At 38.9% G+C, this 22,036-nt stretch overlaps 1 protein-coding gene across 1 annotated transcript; it reads left to right on the top strand.

Moving 5' to 3' along the window:
• Window positions 1-4,569: 4,569 nt before the first annotated feature.
• On the top strand, window positions 4,570-5,508 carry LOC106830165 (olfactory receptor 51B5-like). Its single transcript, XM_014839588.3, has one exon. The coding sequence runs from the start codon at window positions 4,570-4,572 to the stop codon at window positions 5,506-5,508; it is 939 nt and encodes a 312-aa protein (XP_014695074.2).
• The last annotated feature ends 16,528 nt before the right edge of the window (window positions 5,509-22,036 follow it).

The raw sequence follows: 22,036 nt of genomic DNA, 5'->3' as shown, positions 1-22,036 counted from the left end.
TCCAGCACTGTACATTTTTTAAGTTTATACCTAAATATACATTGTGTTAAAGAGATTATGTAGTTTGTCCACATTTACATTGCTAATGTAGTTACCTAGGGCTGCCACAACAAAGTATCACAGACTGAGTGGTTTAAACAACAGACTTTTATTTTCTCATAGTTATAGAAGCTAGAAGTCCAGGATAAGGGTAGTAGCAGGGCTGGTTTCTTTTGGAGCCTGTCTCCTTGGCTTGTAGATGGCCATCTTCTCCCTGAGCCACATATGTTTTTCCCTCCACACACACTGGTTTCTCTGTGAGCTTAAATTTCCTCTTCTTATAAGAACACTGGTCAGATTAGATTAGGGCCCACTCAGTCTCACTGTGTCTCTGATTTGCGTTACATGTTACTTTAATTCTAACAAAGCATGTAAAAATGAGACATTTCTTCAGGGACAGGAAATTTATTTTTCTGATAATATATGTTTATTTACCGCTAAAACCAGTAACTGGCAGGATGGTTCCTATCAGAGTTGAAGGGGAAACCACAGATATTATTATTCCTGGGACTAAAGTGATGAGGTGTGCCTAGCTGGAGCACTGTGTTACAAGTATGTTCACTGCGTTTCTAGGGTAAGAGAAAAATTCTGGCAAGATGAACTCAATAAAGGAATAGTGAGGACTACAGATTGTGGGTTCATGTTGGGTATTAGGGGAGGCTGACTGACTTTTACCATATTGACTCTAGTCCATCTAACTGTCCACTCTCAAGCTAGCTTTGAGATAAATCAAGCAGAACATATAGTTAGAATTCAAAGGACGCAGGCCAAGAAGATGCTTGTTTGCCCCTGAGAGCAACAGGCAATGATTTGAACTTTGAAGTAGATGTGGAGGATAAACAGCCTCCTATAGGTGATGCCAGGGTCTGCTGGAGCCATAAAAACAAGCGCTCTGATTTCTCACACATAAAGCTGCCAAGTGAGACTCTATTAGCTCAGTACCTTATTTGTAGAAGCTGCTTTAAGACCTTGGGGAGATTAATTAATTGTTCCATCTCCTTCATAGGAGGAATTAAGATAGAGAAAATATTTCTTAAGATCCCAATTTACTGGAAAAGGAAAAACTCTGAAGACGTGCTTTCTTCATCAATAACCTCACTGACTGGGTCTCTTAGATGACTTTGAGAAGGAGCCATATGATCTGAGTCTTCAGGCCAGACCCAAGAACCTTGCTCCTCCTTCCTAAAAACCAAACTATGGTGCATGTGAGTATGGGAAAACATCCAGAAGGTGCAGAAAGAGGATACAGGGAGACCCCTCTATAATCTGTGTAAAGAGAGGACGGGTGGGGAAAAAAGGAGCGGATCTTTATAGCCTATGGCTCTTGGTGAGTCTGAAGTTGATAGCACTTGAAAAGAGAATTAGGCATGAGTACCTAAGACCTGTCGTGTCCAGTAGTATGAATATGGTTAACCATCCCATGTGTCTTTTGTCCTTTGTAGAGGATGAACACAGAGGAATCTCTTATCCAACAAGAGATTTAAATGAGACAGAGAAGGGTTATGGCCATAAATGGCAGAAGGTTATCTGAATTTTTACATACTCAGCTATAGATTCTTCCTCTTGGTTCTTTCCTCAACCTTCATAACCTCTTTCATTCCCCATGGTCTTTCCTCAGCTTTTGCATCATCCCGCAAGCTCCCCCTCTACTCAGAAACCAAGAGAAGCTCCTAACTGAAGACATGCTAATTCCCCATGCATGAAGTAAAGGTAGCTCTGCATGGAATTTCTGGGAATAGAGAAGAGGAACCTGAGTTGAAGGTTATTGGCAAAATAGAATTGCTTCCACTTTGGGTAGTGTTCTCTGTAGTGATTCACTACTTGTGTTATATAATCTTTTACAAGACAGAATTCTTCACAAAATGCCTTAAGCAACTGGATTAAAGAACATTGCTGAAAAGTCAGAGAAGTAAAATGAATGAAGTTGTATTTAGAACACATAAGAAGAGGAGAGTGGGGTTATCTTCGCATCCAGTGACGGAAGAATAAATAACACTCATTATATTTTCAGTCAGCACTAAATTTTGGTTTATGTCTTTTTCCTGAGAATAGAGTATGGAGAATGAGAAGCATTTCCATCAGTTTTCTATCCATTAGGGTCAGGCCAAAAGGTCTGAATCATTGCCTCATGCCCAGTTTCCAGGCATCTCTTCACTGCTAAAAACTTCCAGGTAAATATCATCTGTACAGAGACAAGGTAAGAGGATGGTTATCTCTGGAAGTATCTTAAAGGTGGTAGCTTTCACTGGCAAAATAACTTCCCAGAAGCACATATGAATGAGAAGATAATTTTAATTTGAAAAAAAAAAAAAACAGACTGAACAAACTGTTATGGCACATGACAGGAAAAAAAATTGGACATTCATTTCCTCCAGTTCAGACATATTTACTGATAACCCTTGATTTCCTCACGAGTAAATATGTATCTCCTTCAGACTTCCCGTTCTCAATAAATGACTTCTCCATTTTCCAATTGCTTAAGTCATAAATGAACAAAGAAATATTCATTCTCATTTTGTGTTTCCCTCATTCCCACTTAAAATACTATTAACACTTGGTACTACCTCAAAAAAAGTATTCTTATCTGTTTACATTTTCTTAGTTTTCACTGCTCTCCAAGTCAAAGTCACCATCACTCTTCATCTGGATTGTTTTAATAGCTTTCCAACTACTCTCCTTTCTTTCATCTTACTTGATTATCCAATTCTTTAAATAGCAGTCCAACCATATTTTAAAAACTCAAATTTGAATACCTCACTGGCCCCTCCTCTACTGTGTTTTTTTAAATGCTCCAATGTCTTCTCATCACCTTTGTAGTAAAGACAAAGTTCCCATTGTTGTCTACAAGGCTCTATGAGACCTGGCCACTGCATAGATATCTGACATGACATATTGTCCCTCTCTTGTTTGTTCACAGGCTCCAGATAGGCTAATTTCCCCTCTCAAAGAAGCAATCTTCCTCTAGAACTTCATATGGGCAGCTATTCTTTGTTATTCAGGCCTCAGCTCAAATGGCATATCCTCAAAGATGCAGTCCCAGATCATGGAAACTATGATACTCAATACCATCCCAATCAATATCTATTAAATAGTGCTGTTTTATTGTAAAATTGCACTTATACGTATCTAAATTTTTCTTATTTATTTTCTAACTTACTTTGTGGCTTATAAGGCTAGAGACTTTCTCTTATTACCATTTAATTCCAGTGCTTAAAATGTCATGTCTCTCACATAGTGGGCACTCACAACATATTGAGTGAATTAACGTATACATCTATAATTGCATACGTGGATACGTATGCATGTATTTGTACATATGCACATATAGGTATATATGTACGTATATATATATATATATATATAATTGATGTCTATATGTAACATATGAGTGTGTGTGCATACCGTAAGTTAAGTGCTTTGCTAGGTGTTAGGCAAAGTGAATAAAACATGGTTTCTATATGCAAGAAGCCCACAATCTTGTGGCAGAAGAGATGTGAAAATCTTCTTAAACAGCATATCTCTTTCCTCCACTAGCAGAAAACTCGTTATTTAAGCAGCAATAGAGCTCTCATTTAGTACTGGGTAGGACAGTTTTGGAAGCCTATGCCTAGATATAAAAGGAAGGATGTCACAAAGATGGCTGTTTGAATACAACTGGAAAACTTGAAAGGAGAGAAATTTTGGGAAGTTGCTGTAGTGGGCCTACAGAAAAATAATGGGGAAAGAGAAATAAACTACATGGAAATAAGAAAAGATAAATTTTTTCAAACTGAAGGATAAATTCTATCATGAGCCACATTGTTGGCTGACCTATGCATTTATTCCAGCCTGAGTGTCTACAACCATCTAACTTCCAGACTATTGTAGTAAATAGTGAGTATTTATATAGTGTTCAGGCCGAGGCTAATAAGGTGAAAATTTTTGTTTTCTCAACACTCATCCATGAAATTTGGAAGCAAAGTGCCTCCTCCTCATATCTGTCTGCTCCTTAGCAGCAGTGGTAGTGGCACAGCTTCTTTTTACATACTTTTTTCTCTTTGATTCCTGACTTGTTGAGAATTCAGAGAAGTTGTAGATACATGGGGTAATGTCAGTTATGAATCAGTACTGTGAAGGCAATTACAGCTTTGGATAGTAGATTAGAATAAGTTTAGGGCTGGGCTCCTTGAAATCTTTCAAGACTGGATTCTTCTGTGAAATCTGATTGATGCATGGGTGATAGAAATGGTTTCTAAGCTGTAGTGTGCATCACACATTTCCTGGGGGTCTTGTTAAAATGTGGGTGACCATATGAAACTCCAAGAATTTTATTATGTAAGTAAAGGGTCATCCATGGAATATGTATTTAAGAACACAAAAGATACAGGTTGTCTTAAAAATATGTTTTTAGAAGCAATGGCTTATATTGATTTCATTATTACCCTTAAGAAAGAATTCTGAAACAACTTACTTGGAGCAATACCCTGAAAGAAGAGTTGCATTTCTGTGGTAATAACTGACAAAAAGGACGTTCCTTCTGGCAAACCCAACATGTGGCCCAACAGCAGCTTCAATTCCTTCCTGTTGACAGGTTTTCCAGGATTGGAGGCAGCTCACCACTGGATTTCCATACCCTTCTTTTTAATCTACATTTCTGTCATTTCTGGCAATGGCATCCTTCTATTTCTCATTAAGGAAGATCACAATCTTCACGAGCCTATGTACTATTTCCTGGCCATGCTGGCAGCCACAGACCTTGCAGTGACCTTGACCACAATGCCCTCAGTGCTGGGAGTCCTCTGGCTGGATCACAGGGAGGTTGGAAATGTAGCCTGTTTTTCTCAATCCTACTTTATACACTCACTTTCCTTTGTAGAGTCTGGTGTTTTGCTTGCCATGGCCTATGACCGTTTTATTGCCATTTGCAACCCCCTAAGGTATACTTCTATACTCACTGATACTCAAGTGGTGAAAATTGGGTTTGGAGTTATGATGAGAGGATTTGTATCTGTTGTCCCCCCAATCCTACCCCTCTATTTTTTCCCCTATTGCCACTCCCACATCCTTTCCCATGCATTCTGCCTTCACCAGGATGTCATCAAACTGGCCTGTGCAGACACCACATTCAATCGACTGTATCCAGTTGTGCTTGTAGTCCTTATATTTGTGCTAGATTCTGTGATCATCCTTATCTCCTATGTGTTGATACTCAAGAGTGTCCTGAGGATCACCTCCAGAGAAGAGAAGGCCAAGACCCTCAGCACCTGTGTCTCCCATATCTGCTGTGTCCTGGTTTTCTACATCACAGTGATAGGATTGTCTCTGATTCATCGGTTTGGGAAGCAGGTTCCACATATTGTCCACCTCATTATGAGCTATGTGTATTTTCTGTTCCCTCCACTAATGAATCCTGTAATCTACAGTGCCAAAACCAAGCAGATCCAGAGTGGCATTCTTTACCTTTTCACCACCCATAGAGTTGGAGCCTGATCTCTAACCATCACAGTCCCTGACACAGAATGTGAGATCTCTGGTTTTTGGCAGGGGAGCAAAGAAGTCTCATGATAGTCACCCACGATCTTGATAAAATAATTGTTAAAAGAGTTACAACTTGCAGTAAAGTATCTCTTTAAGCCCACGTCTTGTGCAATATTTTTTAAAAACCTCTGTATACTGACTCTCTTTCTCTCTGTTTGCCATTCAAGTCTTGTGATAACAATGCCTGGAGTGTTTATAGCTTTGTCTATAATATATCTAACATATATTTCTTTGGGATTAGAAAACTGGCAGACAGAAACAGTTATAAGGATATAAAATTATGAATCAGTTTGGATGAAATGGAGAAAAGTTTGGTCTATTTATATCCAATTCAATTTCTGGCTCCCATGAATTCTCCCAGAGATATGCACACAAATTGTGAGGCCCTATATGTTTGATCACTGAAGCTCAAGAATTTTCCCTTAATGAAGGATGTATTCTTCCTTGATTAGTGCTGTAATCACTTATTATCCCAACTATCTCATTGATTCCTCCCTTCTCCATCAAATGATCATGAATTTATTTCATGAATGATATATTTATTCCCCTAGGCAGTACCTACTTATGAAAAATTGTGATAAGAGGAACCATGGATAAATAAGATGAAATAGACATAGTTAGCTCCTCCTTCTCTCTTTACCCTCATTCTTATGCTACTACCCAAATATTTAGCTCTAATGTTGATGCCATCTCCCGAGCATCTATCAGTGGCTAACTAGTATTTCTGAGAGCAGGAGATAATTCCTTCTCCCTACTTTTACTATGAGCAAGGCCTGAGGGACTGAAAGAATTGGTTTCCATATTTTTTGAATAGTGTATTTTTGTATATATATCCTGACTCCCTTTTACAAGTATGACTATCTCAAGAAATAAAGTAATACTTTTCTTATTTGATTGAAGTATTCTGATGAGTTAGGAAAGGACTTGAAACTCAAGTTAAAGCAATCTCAAAGGGTGGAAGCTGTGTCTTCACTACATCTCAATCAGAGCAGAGAAGGAACTAGGTGAGCCAAGAGAAGGAACTTTATATAAGATGTTATTGGTGTCATTGGTGCTTCGTCTGTATCTGTTAGGAACTATGCACCTACTCTTTGTCCCTGTGAGTGTTGGTTGCTCATAGCTCACATTTACTGCTTTCTTCAGGTTATTGTTCTCAACTCAACTAGAATTGCCTCACCAAGACTACAGCCCCTGGTCCCCAGGAAGCAGGCCAGGGACATATACCAACCCTCTTAACTTCTGACATTAAACTCTATGTCTTTGCTTATCTCCTTCCCTGGTCTACCCTGCTTTTCCTCACCACCAGTGTCCTGAGAACATTCATTAATAAATGACATACATGTGAATCTCTGTCTCTGGCTTTGTTTGTAGGGAGTTCGACATAAGAAAGCTTCAGATCTCATTTCATTCCTATTTTATCAGGAAATTTAATTTGGAAGGATTGAGCTTATAAAAAGAGAGTAATTTTATGTTTTACTCATTTTTTTCATTCTTTCGTCTTCTGTGACATCCAAGTAGCATGATCTGAATACTAAATTGTTAGTGTGAGTGTGAGTATGTGTGTGATGGTAAGTTATGTCCTGTTTTCAATTGTCCATGAAACCAAACATGTGTCTGTCAACTGTTCCTCAACTTTTCCTACTCTACCCACCATATCCACCACTTATTTTATTCATAATAATATAATGAGGTAGATTTTTTTTATCACTAATTTATAAATGAGGAATCTGAAGATGGGAAAAGTTAAATATCTCATCCAAGGACATAAAGTTTATAAGCAGTATAGCTGTGATTCAAATTCATACCTAATTCTAAGGCCAGTATCAATTGTACTCCACTGAAATAGTCTCTCTCAAGTCGACTCTCATTTCTGCCTTGTACTCTACCATGCTTTTAGAATTCTGAGATTTCTCCTCCTTCTACTCCACAAACATGCTTCCATATAGGAGTTCGTACCAAGAGACAGATAAAAAGCTTACTGTTTGAAAGAATTTATCAACAATTACATCCCTTTGTGAAAAAACTATTACTTTAAGAATGCATGTGTCAAGTACTATAATGAGTGATCTCATTTGAAACCGAGGAAAAGTAAGTGTCAGGGAATCATCAAACTTTGTCTGTTTAGTGAGGTTATCTGCTCCAGGATTCAGGAACGACAAAGTCAAACACATTTTTGATGGTATCTTCTCTTTTGAGGGTAAATCAGAAATGACAAAGTTGATTTGTCAGCTCGACTTCCCTCTACTAGATGAAGCTATATTTCTGCTTTCTGTCTGCAATAAAAATATGGGGTTATAGGATACAGCTCTGCGGACCCACCTCCTTCGCAGAGGAGGCCAGGAAAAACTATCCCAGGAGCCTAATTATCTGCAGCCAGATGGATCCTGGTGAACCATTTTACTATTCAAATAACTTCACCAATTAATCCTCTTAGGAGTCTTCAAAGATAACATTTGTACCAGGTTCTACATCAAGATGTGGCGATTACCCCTCTCCTTAACTCCTGGTGCCCCAGGTAAAGCTCTGGTGACCATGCAAGAATGAGATAGAGATAATAGAGCGGAAAAGAAAAAATGACTGCTCTTCTTGGACTACTCTTCCTTCACATAGGTGATGCGAGACGGTAAACAGAGAACTGAGGAAAGCTGTCTGACTCCACGGATTCTGTCCACTGTAACAGATTGCAACATGAAAGTTCAACTCCTTGGAAAATACCGAGACCTCAGAGATAAGCAGTGATTTTGTTTCTGTCATGGGTGTTTATATGAATAATCAAGAGATCCAGGTTGCTACCTAGACTTTCTTGATAGCTCAGGGCTACCAAGAATATTTTTTCTATAACAGGAATATTCTTTGGAAGAAGCAGGGAAGGGATGAGAGACTGATGCTGGGAGTGAATGTGCAGGGCGGGGTCATCATGACACCTGTAGGTCTCTATGTTAGATCTTCTCCTCTTGATGCTGTTCTCTATGTTCGGTTTACCTTCTCTCACATCTCCTTGTTACCATTCTGCCCTCTCTTTCCTCTTCTTTGTGCCTTTAGCCTTCATTGATTTGGCTAATTCTCAGTTATAGGAAAACTACGTGTGTGTTCTTACCTCAATGCCTTCCTTTAAGAGCTGCTGTTCCCTTAAGTCTTGGAAATGATCATTGTATAAGAACTCTATTGTGGGTAGGACACAGTCACAACTGATCAGTCAAGTCCACCATTGGGGAAAAACTGGACTCTGGAGGGCCTGATGGTTACCACATATGCAGGTAGTTGGTGAGTTATGGGTGATTCTTAACCGGACATTTGTTTGGGAAAAGGCAGTGCTTGGATCAGTCAGCTTATAAATTAGTTAGAGTATCAGTAAGCATTATCCAGAAGTCAATGTCATGATATAAATCACTTTAGCCATCAGCATACTAGCCAGCCAATGCATCAATATGTTATTAATAAGATGACTAAAATTTCATTAATAACTTGACAATCAGTATGTTAAAATCCATCACTGCTTCCAGGAGGATTGATGTGTTAATATAGCAATGAGTAAGGTAAGCACTGCTAGTAATTGATTAGTAGTATATCTATGTTTTAATGAGAATCAGTCCTCTCCCTTGGTCTGAGAGATTGGTAATAGAATGTAAAAGACAAATTTTTTTTGTTAAATTTTATGCTGAAGCCTAGGTGATGCAGAAAAGATATCTAGAACTTAGCTAGAAGGAGAGGACAAAGTGAGGGATAAGATTATAATAAACCCAAGAAAAGTGTAATGAATCTAATAAGGAAGGGACAGAAAAATGACAGTATGATTGAGAATCGTTATGTACTTCAGTGGGATACAGATAGCCACGTATCGATCAAAGGTCATGGCAAGAATCATCAAGGACTCCATTGTATAGATTGAATGGACACAAAACATCTGGGCCAGGCATCCACCAAAGGAAATCTCACCAGCCTGCAGCCACAAAATGGCCAGCATTTGGGGCCAGTGGTGGAGCTGAGAGCCAGGTTGGTGAGTGAGTGAAGGCAAAGGAAGAGGCACATGGTTGCATGAAGAGCCCCGTCTGTCACAATGACCAGGATGAAGGCAGCCTTCCTGGCCTGTGCTACCAGATAGATACATGGGACAAAAGGGGATGGCAATCCAGGTGTGGGCCCACTGTAGCCCTGGGATCCCCGTCAGGAAGAGAGTGGCTGGGGGCCTGTGGTCACTGATGTTGGTAACTGACATTCTGCTTGGTAAACAAAGGGTTCTAACCAAGGAGTGACAGTGCACCTGTCCTTAACATCAGGTATTTGGTTCACTCATATAAAATGATGACCTTCCTGTGAAGTAATCTTTTTTAGACCAAGAAAAATATTTATTGCTATTAACTTGTTCTTGCATCTTAAAAGATTCCATCACCTATAACTCATTTTTTCCCTCCGACATATTCTATAGTCAAAAATTCATGGTTTGAATTCTATGTTCCAAGTACTAAGCTAGAAATTTAAGCATTTGCCCTTCTAACCTTTCCTGACTTCTCTCTCAATACATCCTGCACATCTTTCACTTGTCTTTTTTGAGTTGTATTTTAGTCTATACCACTCCGCTTTCCCAAGAAACCTTTTCTTTTTATTTTCTATCTCTCTAGTTTTTAAACATCAAGGCAAGTATCTCTGCTTCACAAAAGACTTACTTCTCTAGTTCTTGATCATCTTTATATTTTTCATCCATCTACTAGTTTGCAAATCCTATTGAGCTAGGACTACATTTTTATACAATTGCAACCTCCACACAATATGACTGTTTCTACCTAAAATTTTTTATCAATATTCACTAAAAGACTAAATTCTGGTAATTCCTAGTAAAATACCATTGACTTCCTGACTTAGTGCCATATGTTTTATTCATTTAATCAGAGTTTGTAACATATCTGCCCAGATACACACAAAATGTTTTCTTTTTATATCTTGCCGGAAGTGCCTATAGAGAGGCTAGACAACCTCAGTATGCTCAAATGTCTCATGATCAATTATCTACAGTGATTTTAGAACACATGTGGGTACAATAGAAGAAAGCAAGAGATTTATCAGACATGCTAGCTGGGGATACAGCACTCCCAGCTATGCAAAAGCCAGGTCAAAGTCCTATATTCTCACCAGTGTAATGACTGAATGTGATGGCCAGATAAGATATCACATGCTGATAGAGGCAGACTGAAGGACTGAGTGGAATGTCTTGGAGTTCACCTTCCGTAGACATTCTGGAAGAGTAAATTAATTTTTGCTGTAGAGAGCTAGTATTATATACATCCTCCCCCATTAACATTGTACAACTAAAAGAATCCTTTGTAGGATGACTGGAATCGCCAACTTTAGTCCTGATTCTGTCACAAGAATGTTGTATGACCTTGAGAAAATCTTTTCCCTTTTCTGGGCAGTCTTGGTTTACAAAGAACAAGGATTCTGGAATCCTAGTCTCAATTTTTCTACCTATTCACTATTTAGCCTTTGATAAGTCCCATGATCTTTTTGAGATTCAATTTCCTCATTTACTGATTGGAAATGACAAAAGCACTTGGGTTACTTATCTCACAGTTTTTGTAGTTGAGAAAGAGTAAAGTATCTGGAATTAAAAAGGTTGGATGCCAAAAAAAGATTCCCTCCCCATTTTTATAAGCTCTTTGTCCCATAGGTTCATGTTGGTGTGGTACAGAGTATAGTAATCATTCTGACTTCTGTCTTACTAGGGAAAGTCCAAATTCAGAGAAGTGAACTGATGTAATCCAGATCACAAAGCATGTTACTGTCAGAACTGAAATAAGGACTCAAGTCTCCTAATTCAAAGTTTGAAGTTTTAACCTCACTTAACTATTCATTTATTTGGCCAATACTTGAATTCTCTTATCTGTATTGCAAGGCATTCTAATATCAATATCTAATACTGCAATCTCTTTAATCATTTGGATTCCAAACAAACAAATATAAGTGGAGCACTCCTCTTATTTGCCTGGGAACTTTCACTGATGGCTGCAGCCACTAGAAGCAAGAAGTTTGCACAGGAGAGAGTGGAGAGTTGGAGTCACTAACATCTTCTCTTCCCCTCTTTTCCCAGCTTATTATTGCCAGCAAAGGAAGATTTCAGATGATTATTGTAAGGAAGCTGCTACTCTCTGAGCATCTTTCGACATGATACCAGAAAGACTAGGTAGAAGCAAGGTTGTTTTCCAGGGAAAACAATGGGAAAAAGACACTGAGCTGGAGCAACACTCTCAGGGGAATGAGAGAGCATCCTCCCAGATTTGTCCCACTCAGCCATGTCTCTGGGTTGCTGTGACGGCTAAGTATTTGAAGTCTCCCTCTTAGACCTAGATTTCGATAATTGAACATGATTTCTTTCTTTGAATGTAAATTTTTGCGGAATCTGACTTCAAGAACATACCTTTGTCACTGATATGCATTCACAAGTTGGGCACGCTGAGATTGGAACACTGTAACAGGTGTCATATGTGAGTGTGAGACTGTGTGGGAGAGTGATGGAGCAAAAGCTAGTTCAGGTGATGCATATATACTTGAATGAGATGGTTTGTTTAGGGACATGAAAAGAGTGTTTTTGTGCAGGTTGTATGGGTGTGATTTGGAGGATAATGGGGTCTGAGTGTGTAATCTGTGTTGAAATATCTGATCCATCCTCAGCTGTGTGAGCTCAGTGAGTGTCTTCAGCTTAGTTCAGGGTTCCAGCCTCCTCTGGTCAAGGGACTTAGTAAGGGACGTTATTTATTGAGTCTCGGTGACACTCAGGTATGAAAACCCGGGGGGATTGCTCTTAGGATTTAATCCAAAATGCTCATTCTTAAGGAAAGAACGAGGAGGGGGTGGAAAGGGGAGAAAGAAATGAGGAAGATTTTCCATAGAGAATTTTCAAGAAAAGTGAAAATAAAATCTACCAATTTTTATTTCTCTTTTCTTCTTTTACTTTCTCTCTTCTTTCTTTTTCTCTGCTTTCCTCCTGAATTTTGTGTATCTCACTGAAATTCTATACATCATGGGCCCATTGTGTTCCACGTGCATAGGGTATCACTAATGCTATATGCAAATAGAGTGGCAAGAAATGGCTCTGGACATTCCCATGCTCCATTGTCCCATAGCCTTCATATTACAAACAAAAGTTCAAAAATTAATTATTATGAATTTCAAGAACATGGCCGCAAGATGTTGAATTACAGAACCCTTCTGAGCACGGACATTATGCTACTGCCCAGGTTTCATGCCGATGAAGCTAGCCCTGGGAGTGAACATCAGGCCTCTAGCCAGATCTGCTCAAATCCTTTGACATTAGCCATCCATCAAGCCTTTGCACCAGGGTTTCCTTCCATCGAAGCCCCCAGAGCACTGCATTATTTTCCCTTGTCCACACATATCTCCTCTCATAAGAATATAAACCAGTGGTATTCAAAATTTTTGTCTAGGTACTTTCTAAAAGAATTTTGAAGTAGTATACACTTCCTCAAAAACATTAAGTTGGCATCTAATACTTGTCATTTAATATTTAAACAGCAGAAAAAGATATAATGTTCAGTATATTGTGAATAGTGACATTTTAAAATAAAACTGTCCCATCAGTCTTTTAAGTGTATCCTATGGAATCTGAATATCTAGAAATTTTCTTCCCCATTATCCATTTTAAAAATACATGAACAAGGTTTTCTCAACTGTCAAAAATTCAACATTATTGCTTTGTCTCCTTGAAGTTGGTCCATTTTCCCATATATCAATTTTTATGATTAAAATCGTGTGATGATGACTCCTACATCATTGTTTGCATTGAAAATATGTATGCAAATTGGAATTATTTACTTTTTTCTTTACTCAATAGGCTCCAAGTGTTAAAATGTTCTATAATTACCATTGCTTTAATTACACATTAATATAATCAATATAAAAACTTTAATTTCATATTGCTAAATGTAAACCTATTTTTTTAAAATACAGTCTTGAATAAGATGGAGTTTTTCTTATTTCTTATTTTCCCTTCAATTAGATTATATGTTAAAAGATCAATATTGATGGAATGAAACAAAACTCACCCACAGTTATTCTTTTTTTTTTAAGGTATGCTTTTTTTGAGTGTATGTGAGGAAAATTGGACCTGAGCTAACATCTGTGGCAATCTTCCTCTTTTTATTTCTCCCTAAATCCCCAGTACATAGTTGCGTATCCTAGTTGTAGGTCATTCTAGTTCTTCTGTGGGGGATGCCACCACAGCATGGCTTGATGAGCAGTGTGTAGGTCTGCTGCCAGAATCTGACCCAGTGAACCCTGAGCAGCCGAAGCGGAGCAGCAGAACTTAACCACTCCTCCACGGGGCCGGCCCCACACCCACAGTTATTCTTAATTTAATTTCTATAAAACTATTCTCTGAGAACCTTTGTTCTTATAGAAATAACTCAGCTGAGAGTGGAAGGAGTTTGCATTGCAGGGAACGTTGCTCTAACAGAATTGGTAACTGCTGGAATCAACTTCTGCTCTAAGAAACTAGATTCTGGTTATCAGAAACCCAAAAGAGAATGCCCACAGAGCTGGGACCCAAACTTGTAGGGATGGGCCACAGAGAGCTGGTGCTGGTGTAGCTGAGCAATGTGATGAGGCTGTGTTGAGGTAAGGGTAAGAGAAATGCACCACAAACTGGAATCAACTGCTTCTATTAGAATCCACTGCTGTTGCCAAGGATAAAACAGTTGCTTGTGTGACAATGACAAGAATAGAAAACTAATAGGAAAAACAAATGTCTTATCCTTCTTCCAGCTTTTCAGTCTGCATCTAATGCCTCCTATTTGCAGAGCACAACGTTTCTAATTTCAGAACTTCCAAATCCTGCCAAAATACTTTGCTCTAAGCCACATATTATTCTTAAAATAAACATGTATAGACAAGGAAGCAAGCCCTGAAATTGGTTGTTAGGATTGAAAGAGAGAGTGCCCATAAAGTTCTTGATGAAGTTCAGAGAATATTGTAAACATTAAATCTCATCAATGATTATTATATTTCTATCACCTATGCCACAGATGTTAGCTCAGGTCCAATTTTCCTCACATACACTCAAAAAAAGCATACCTTAAAAAAAAAAGAATAACTGTGGGTGAGTTTTGTTTCATTCCATCAATATTGATCTTTTAACATATAATCTAATTGAAGGGAAAATAAGAAATAAGAAAAACTCCATCTTATTCAAGACTGTATTTTAAAAAAATAGGTTTACATTTAGCAATATGAAATTAAAGTTTTTATATTGATTATATTAATGTGTAGAACTATAATATGAATTGCAGCTTGTCTGTTTAGGTAAGACTAGATCATCCCACCTGTTATGGGCTGGAAGTGGGTCCAGGGACCATTCAATCTGTGTGTCTGCATGAACTGTTGGAAGAGAAGCCAGGATATTTACTCTATGGAACAAAAGGATAGGACACCTTCCATGTTGGTGCTGCTGCATGAAGAACTTCCTAGATCACGAGATTGGAAGAGTATAGGGCATAGGTAGCATTAACGAATGAGATCTGGGTCCTATGTGGGGTTATTTGACTTTTTGCCTTTCTGACTAAATATCTACACAATTGAGAATCTTCAATTCTGGTCTCATGGTACACTTCTGTGCTTAATTCCCTCAGGTTCTACACAGTACATCTCACACTGCTGTTTGAGGATATGTAGTGTTGTATCACACCTCACTCCACATCAGGAAGTGCTTCCAATGTGGACCCTCAAACATACATTAAGGGACTCCCTCTAATTCTCCTACTTTTAACACATTCAGTGGTAGAAACACAGAAACAAAGGTCAGGTCTAAATTAATGACTTCAGAACAATGAAAACACCCCAAACAGACAGTCTTATCTGCTTTCTATATTCTGTTTCACAGATGAGAAAATGTTCATAATTAGTCCATTGAAAAACATGTGACTTTTTGTTCCCATCCAAGGAGAAGAACGTCATGACTATTACATAATATCATTTTATAGTTACATATCCCAAAATAAAATATGAACCCTGTGGGGGTGTGTGATATTGTGATTTATAAGAAATATCAATCAAATGACAAAAATATATTTCTCACATATGTTTGGTCCTCACCCACAGTTCTTGGCTCACAGCTCCAAAAACTCTTGAAATTTCCTGAGCTATAAGAGCAATTGCAGCATCTTTTGTTGTAATATTGGGTCTCTTGTCCTCAGTTTCTGAAAAACACTTTCGAGCCATAAAGGTGAAATGGGTGTCTGGTTATTCATAACAAGCCCCTTTCTACCAAAACTGGGTTTATGTTAATAAGGTGACTTTTGGAAAGGATCTAAGGATGGGGGCTGGTTACCTTGGGAACCAACTGTGAAAAGAGGGGTAGGACTTTTAGTCCCATCCTCGAAATTCCAGGGAGCAGAGAGGGACTGGAGGTTGAATCAATCACCAAAGTCCAATGATTTAATCAATCATGCATATGTAATGAAGCTTCCATAACAACCCAAAGGAGGGGGTCTGGAGAGTTTCCAGGTTTGGGAACCAGCATGCTTCCATGTGTTATTGTGCTGGGCCCCAAATTCCTTAAGGACAGAAAATCATTTGTTTGGAAGCTTGTGCTATGTATATCTTCATCTGGCCATTGATTAATATCCTTTAATATCCTCTGTAATAAGCCAGAAATCTAGTGAGTAAACAGATTTTCTGAGTTCTGTGAGCTACTCTAGAAAGGTAGTCAAATGAAAGGAGGGGGGTCTGTGAATCTCTGATTTATAGCCGGTCATTCAGAAGCACAGTAACAACCTGAGCTTGCAATTGGCATCTAAACTGACAGTCTTGTGTAAGTCCTTAACCTGTGGGATCTGATGCTAGTGTCAGAATTGAGTTGAATTGTAGGACAACCAACTGTTACATAATAGAATCCACATCTATCTGCGACCTGCCTACAGAGTGGAATTGGTACCAGACCTTCAAGGCACTTAGCATAGTGTATGGCATAGGAAAGTTTCTCTACAAATAGTTGGAGAAAGGAGAGGAAACAGTATTGCATAGAAATGAAAAACAGGGCATGCAATTTAATAAAAATATGTTCCTAAAATAAAGTGTGAAAGAGAAAGATCCTCAGGAAAGAAATACAGAAGATGAAAAAAAGGAAGACATGTGATCCAGGAAATGGGATTCTAACTCAGGAGAGCTGTAGGACAAATTCCTTGACAGCAGCTGGATAAGGGACCTGGGAAGCAACTGATCCAGACTGAAGCAAGAGAACAGGGATACTGGGAGCAGTTACCAAAAAAATTAAATAGTGTTTGATTTGAGACTAGTGTGATTAAGCGAGTGGTCAAATTTGAGGCAATGATAAACTCAGTGGTTTCATCAATTAGCCCAAATGGTATTAGACACTCGACAGTGGTCATAGATGCCTCTATGTTTCCCATTTCATACTTTCTTTCTTCTCAAATCACTCACGTCTGTTACCTCAACCTCTTACTCCCAGCTGATGACCTTAATTTTTTTCAGAAGAATGTTGATAAGATTAGACAGGAACTCTCAACTTCTTATCGCTAATTTTGGGCTTATCTTCTGTTAAAAGATAAACTGAAGCATATTAAAAATTTAGAGTTTATTTGAGCAAAAATCGATTTGAACTGGGCAGCATCCAATCTGGCGGATTGAAAGGAGCTACAAGGAGCTGTATGAAATGAAAGACAGATAGGGAACAGATATAGGCAGAAGGCAATGGGAACAAGGAAGTAATACGAGGCAAAAAAGGCAGGTTGGTTATTGCATGATTACTTTCTTTTAGGGGATGGCAGGGGTCCATCTGACAGATTACTTAACTTCTCCTGATCATGGGATTCCTGACCGACTGGTTTAAGGTTCTATTTCTGGGAGAGCCAAAACTGTAATTGAGTCTTACTTTGGTGATATGAGGCTTAGCATAAGTCACTCAATTTGGGGCCTGTCTTCTTGTTTTTAACACTTCTTTCTCCTGTATACAACAAAGGTGGAAGCATCTTTCTTCTCTAAATTTCTTGGCCCCATACTTGAGAGTCTTCACAGTCCTGCCTTTGTAGATTAATTTCTCACTAATTTCCCACTCATTCTTTAAGCCTTATAAACCCCTCCTTGTTCTGGCACCCTCTCCTCCAGCGCTCCCATTCAAGCACTTGTAGCTGTGTTCTCACTTTCACGTCTGCCAGGAATGACCCTTCTCCGTTCTTTCCCTGTCCTTTCCCTTCTGTGTGAGGCTCACTTCATAGTTTGTAGTACTGCTGTAAGAAATTATCACAAACTAACAGCTTAAAACAACAAAAATCTACACATTCCCATGACTAAGATCATGTCTAATGTTCAATGAATAACTCGATTTATAGTTACTTTAAAATTTTTTTTTAAGATTTCATTTTTTTCCATTTTCTCCTCAAAGCCCCCAGATACATAGCTGTATATTCTTAGTTGTGGGTCCTTCTAGTTGTGGTATGTGGGATGCCACCTCAGTGTGGCTCGACAAGCTGTGCCATGTCCACTCCCAGGATTGAAACCGACGAAACCCTGGGCCGCCTGCAGCGGAGCACACAAGCTTAACCACTCAGCCATGGAGCGGGCCCCTATAGTTACTTTTATTAACATACACCTTATACCATAGACTTTTAGGGTAGAGATTGTGACCTTGTCATAAATGAAACTACAGTTTTTTTGTTTTTTTTTTTTTGTATGGGAAAATTTAAGGAGATACACTTATGGCAAAGGAACAATAGACATAGAGTTCAGATAAATCCACGCGTGTTGAACAGGGCTTGGGTGATTCCTGAACTTTTCCCATGACAATCAGTGTGACTGTGAGAAGATCTAGGAGTCTATTAGGTGATGCACTTAATTCTTTGGTCTGACTTTTGTCTGAGTGGGATTCTGGAAAAGCCACAGCATTTCCAGCCTGCTTGGTCTCAGACAAACATTAGGTATCTGAGAGGTTCTTTCTAAACCCAGCTTCCTTTCCCGTCCTCCCTGATCTGGTTCAGTATGCATCTCCTGTTACTAATCACTATTCCTCCTGGCTATATCTGCTAGTATTTTCCCAGAAATGAGTTGTTCAAGCTCTTCAAGAATTTATTTTTATTGTGTTGTGTACTTAGGTCAATATCCATTCCCAATTGTTTTACTTTCAAGACCCAATGTTTGAGATTAAGTGATATATGGCAGCCAATAGGCTAAATGCTGCGCATGACTTATCTTGTTTAATCATCCTAATCATTCTATGATGTAAGTATGGGTATAATCTATTCTACAGGTGAAGAAATAAAGCTGTATGCGGGTTAGAAACCTTCTCAAGGCAAGGGGTGGAACCTAGACTCAAGCTCAGATTCACTTAGCTCAAAACTTTATCAGCTAATTGACTAGGTTGATTCTCTATTAAGTGCTGAAAAAACATTTGAGAAAAAAGCAGCATAGCTCAGGGTCCTCATCACCCTTGACAAATAAAAATGGCAAGTAATAGGATATATTGGAGTATATGAGGAAGCCATTTTGTGTAAACCTAATTCGGCCTGAACTTGTCTTTCCAAAAGGGCCTGACTGAGGCAGTTGAGCATGCATTGTATATCTGCTTTAGAGATTCCCTGTGGCAAGAACAAAGGCCCCTGAGATAAAGGTGCAACTCCTCTCCCCCTCCCAATGTTGGCATCTCCTTAAAGATTAAGCATCTTTCTTTAGGCTGGGAACCGATTGCAGCGCTCATCTGTGACCACCCAGCCCGAGGCAACACACCTGCCACCCTGCAGCGTTCACAGCAGACCTATCTGCCTTTCCATCAATCGCTGTGCTGACAGAGCAGCCTCGTGACTATTGTAAAAGGGACATTTCAATCATTTGTGAAACATACTCTTTGAGGGTATATCACCACCCTGATACCCCCACTTCTTTGGAGTGCTCTGTTCCTTTGTGGAAAGACTCTTCCAGGTTATAATCCTCAGATTTAAGCTCAGAATAAACTCACCCAAATTTTCATTTATAGATTGGTTATGGATTATTTTCATCGGCACCTTCTAAACCAGGGCAAATACTTTCTATAATTTGACCTATAATTATACTATGTGTGTGGTCAGCCAAAATTACCAGTGCTTTTTAAAATACTTAGGGTCTATTTCATGTATAATCCAGGTGAGAATTTCACATGTTCCAATAATTCAAATGCTAAAATTAACTTCTATGGGACTTATGGATTCTTCATAGGATTCAACATTTCTTGTGGATATTGATCGTTTTCACATAAGCTAGGTTAAAAGATTTAGGTTTAAATATTCTGCTAGTAACAAGCTGTATAAATATGAAATATCTGCTTTCCTTTTTTGGCTCTCATGACCTCTTATAAAAAATCAGGGGCTAAATACAATATTCTTACAGATCTCTTCCAGGTCTGGTCATTCCTACTCCTGCATTCCTACCCCTGTGAGTGATGACATACTGTCAGAGGGGTGTGGAGCACTGTAGATGCTCCATATTCGCAGCAGTCCATGAACACCTGAGCTGATATAAACTCAAGGTTCTTCCTGGATTAGCCTTATATTGCTCAGACCAGGGAGTTGGCAGAGATAACAGGAGGCTGAGATAACAGTTGGCAGAGATAACAGGCCATGCAGGGCCCCCACTACTGCCCTTCCTTCCTCTGCACTTTCTACAGCTCTTTCAGGTAGGTAAGCTGGGGTGTCAGACACTCCCGACAGAAGCCCTAAGGCACACTGCCCCTAACTTAGAAATCTGAGTTCTACAGTATGACATTCTGAAGGAGAGAAAGCTATGTCTATTCTCAATCAGTTTTTCCTTTTTCCTGCATGCTTACATCTTTGTCACCTTGCCAGTTTACATTTTCTATCTGTTCCTTTTGTTTTCTGAAATCCTGCCACGCTTCCTGATTCAGACATTACTTTCTCAGCTGGGATAATCCACCAAGCTATATTTCTGTTGTAGATGCATTAGTGTGAATAGCATCCCCACACTTTTCTCAGAATAATCTTGTATGAGGGGATGTATAAAAACGCACTGGCTGTTCTGGAAGCCACTCGGCAGGACCCTACTTAATACGTTAAGAGACTCTAAAATCAAAGATGTCTGCATAATGTATAAAAAGGCAAACAGCAATGTTTAGGAAGCGTTTTCAAGTAGAGAAGACAAAGGGGTCTTGAGAATACAGAATGGAGAAAAACCTGCATCCAGAGAAGAAAGGACAGAGGAGTCTTGATGCAGATGAAGGAGCAAAGGCTGATGAAAGCCTGGAAGTGAGGGTGTAGTGCAGGCTTTAGAACTCAGATTTGCAAAGTCTTTGGTATTAAGATTTTTCACAACTGTGCAGTTTGGGATTCACAGCCTCACTAGCTAAGTTTCTTAGCATATCAATTTACAACAAAGAAAGCCCAAACCCAGAAGTGATCAGTGATTTACTGAGTGCATCTCCTCTTCAAGACCTTACACTAAGCATGACAGGGACTGAAATAATGAATAAGGGTCAGGGCTGAGTTCTTGGAGCTGGTGAGGAAGGAGGGAAGATAGGATTCACAAAGCTATAAGGTAGGGGAGGCAGAGAAATGGGCACAGAAGAAGTTGCAAAACTATAGCTATGAGAGTGTTGGGAGAGAATTTACCAACACTGGCAATGACCAGACAAATATTCACAGAGGAGGGCACCATCAACCCTAAGGCCTGAAATATGAATCGAATGGGTATGTTCACACATTTTGGGCAACCCGTGGGAGCTGAGAAGCTGTGGTTCATGTTTGGATAACAGAAAATAGACCAGTCTGTGTATCTTAAGCTGTAAGGAAGGAAATATTGAGAACTGAGACCAGAAATCTCAATTTAGCACTGAAAGCAGAAGGTCTTTAATCTAGGCTAATGAGTTTGATATGGTTTCCTTGGTAATGAAGGAGGATGCAAGGTTTCTAGTCAGTATGGTGCCATTTTTAGATTTGACTTTAAAAAATATTATTTCTATTCCAGATTAGAAAATGAAATAGAGAGAGGGAGGAGATTTATTAGGAGGCTGTCATTATGGTACAAGAATGCAGTTTCTTGAGGCCAAAGTGTGAGACTGCAGGTGGAAGGAAATAGAGAAAGAGGCACTTTGGAGCCAACATTTTCATTGATTGTTATGTGGTTTAACATAGTAGTAAAAGAAATGAAGTGTCAAAGTGATGTTTTAATTTTGAGTCTCAATATTAAGCAAAATGATATTATTATTCAAATAAATGGAGAACAGAGATGAGAAGGAGTTTCATGGTCAAGAGGATGATTATTAATCCAGTGACTTTCAGTAGGTAGGTGCTATTCAGTTCTGAAGAAATGACTAAGAAATGACTTTCAGTAAAGTTAATTATTCAGGAAGAAAAGTGGTGTCATGAGTTAAACTGAAAGAAGAATAAAAAGATGAGTGGAAATATGGGAGTCTAGAGCATCTTGATGAATGTCTGGAAGGTGATCTCCATGGATGAATATCTTTCTCTCCATCTAT

This window comes from Equus asinus, chromosome 20, assembly GCF_041296235.1.
Source record: "Equus asinus isolate D_3611 breed Donkey chromosome 20, EquAss-T2T_v2, whole genome shotgun sequence".
In the NCBI taxonomy this organism is placed as follows: domain Eukaryota; kingdom Metazoa; phylum Chordata; class Mammalia; order Perissodactyla; family Equidae; genus Equus; species Equus asinus.
The sequence above is the reverse complement of the archived record's forward strand: the minus strand, read 5'-3'. Positions and strand labels throughout refer to the sequence as shown.

Coding starts and splice junctions, on each gene's coding strand:
- LOC106830165 (XM_014839588.3), top strand. CDS start 4,570: ATGTGGCCCAACAGCAGCTTCAATTCCTTCCTGTTGACAGGTTTTCCA.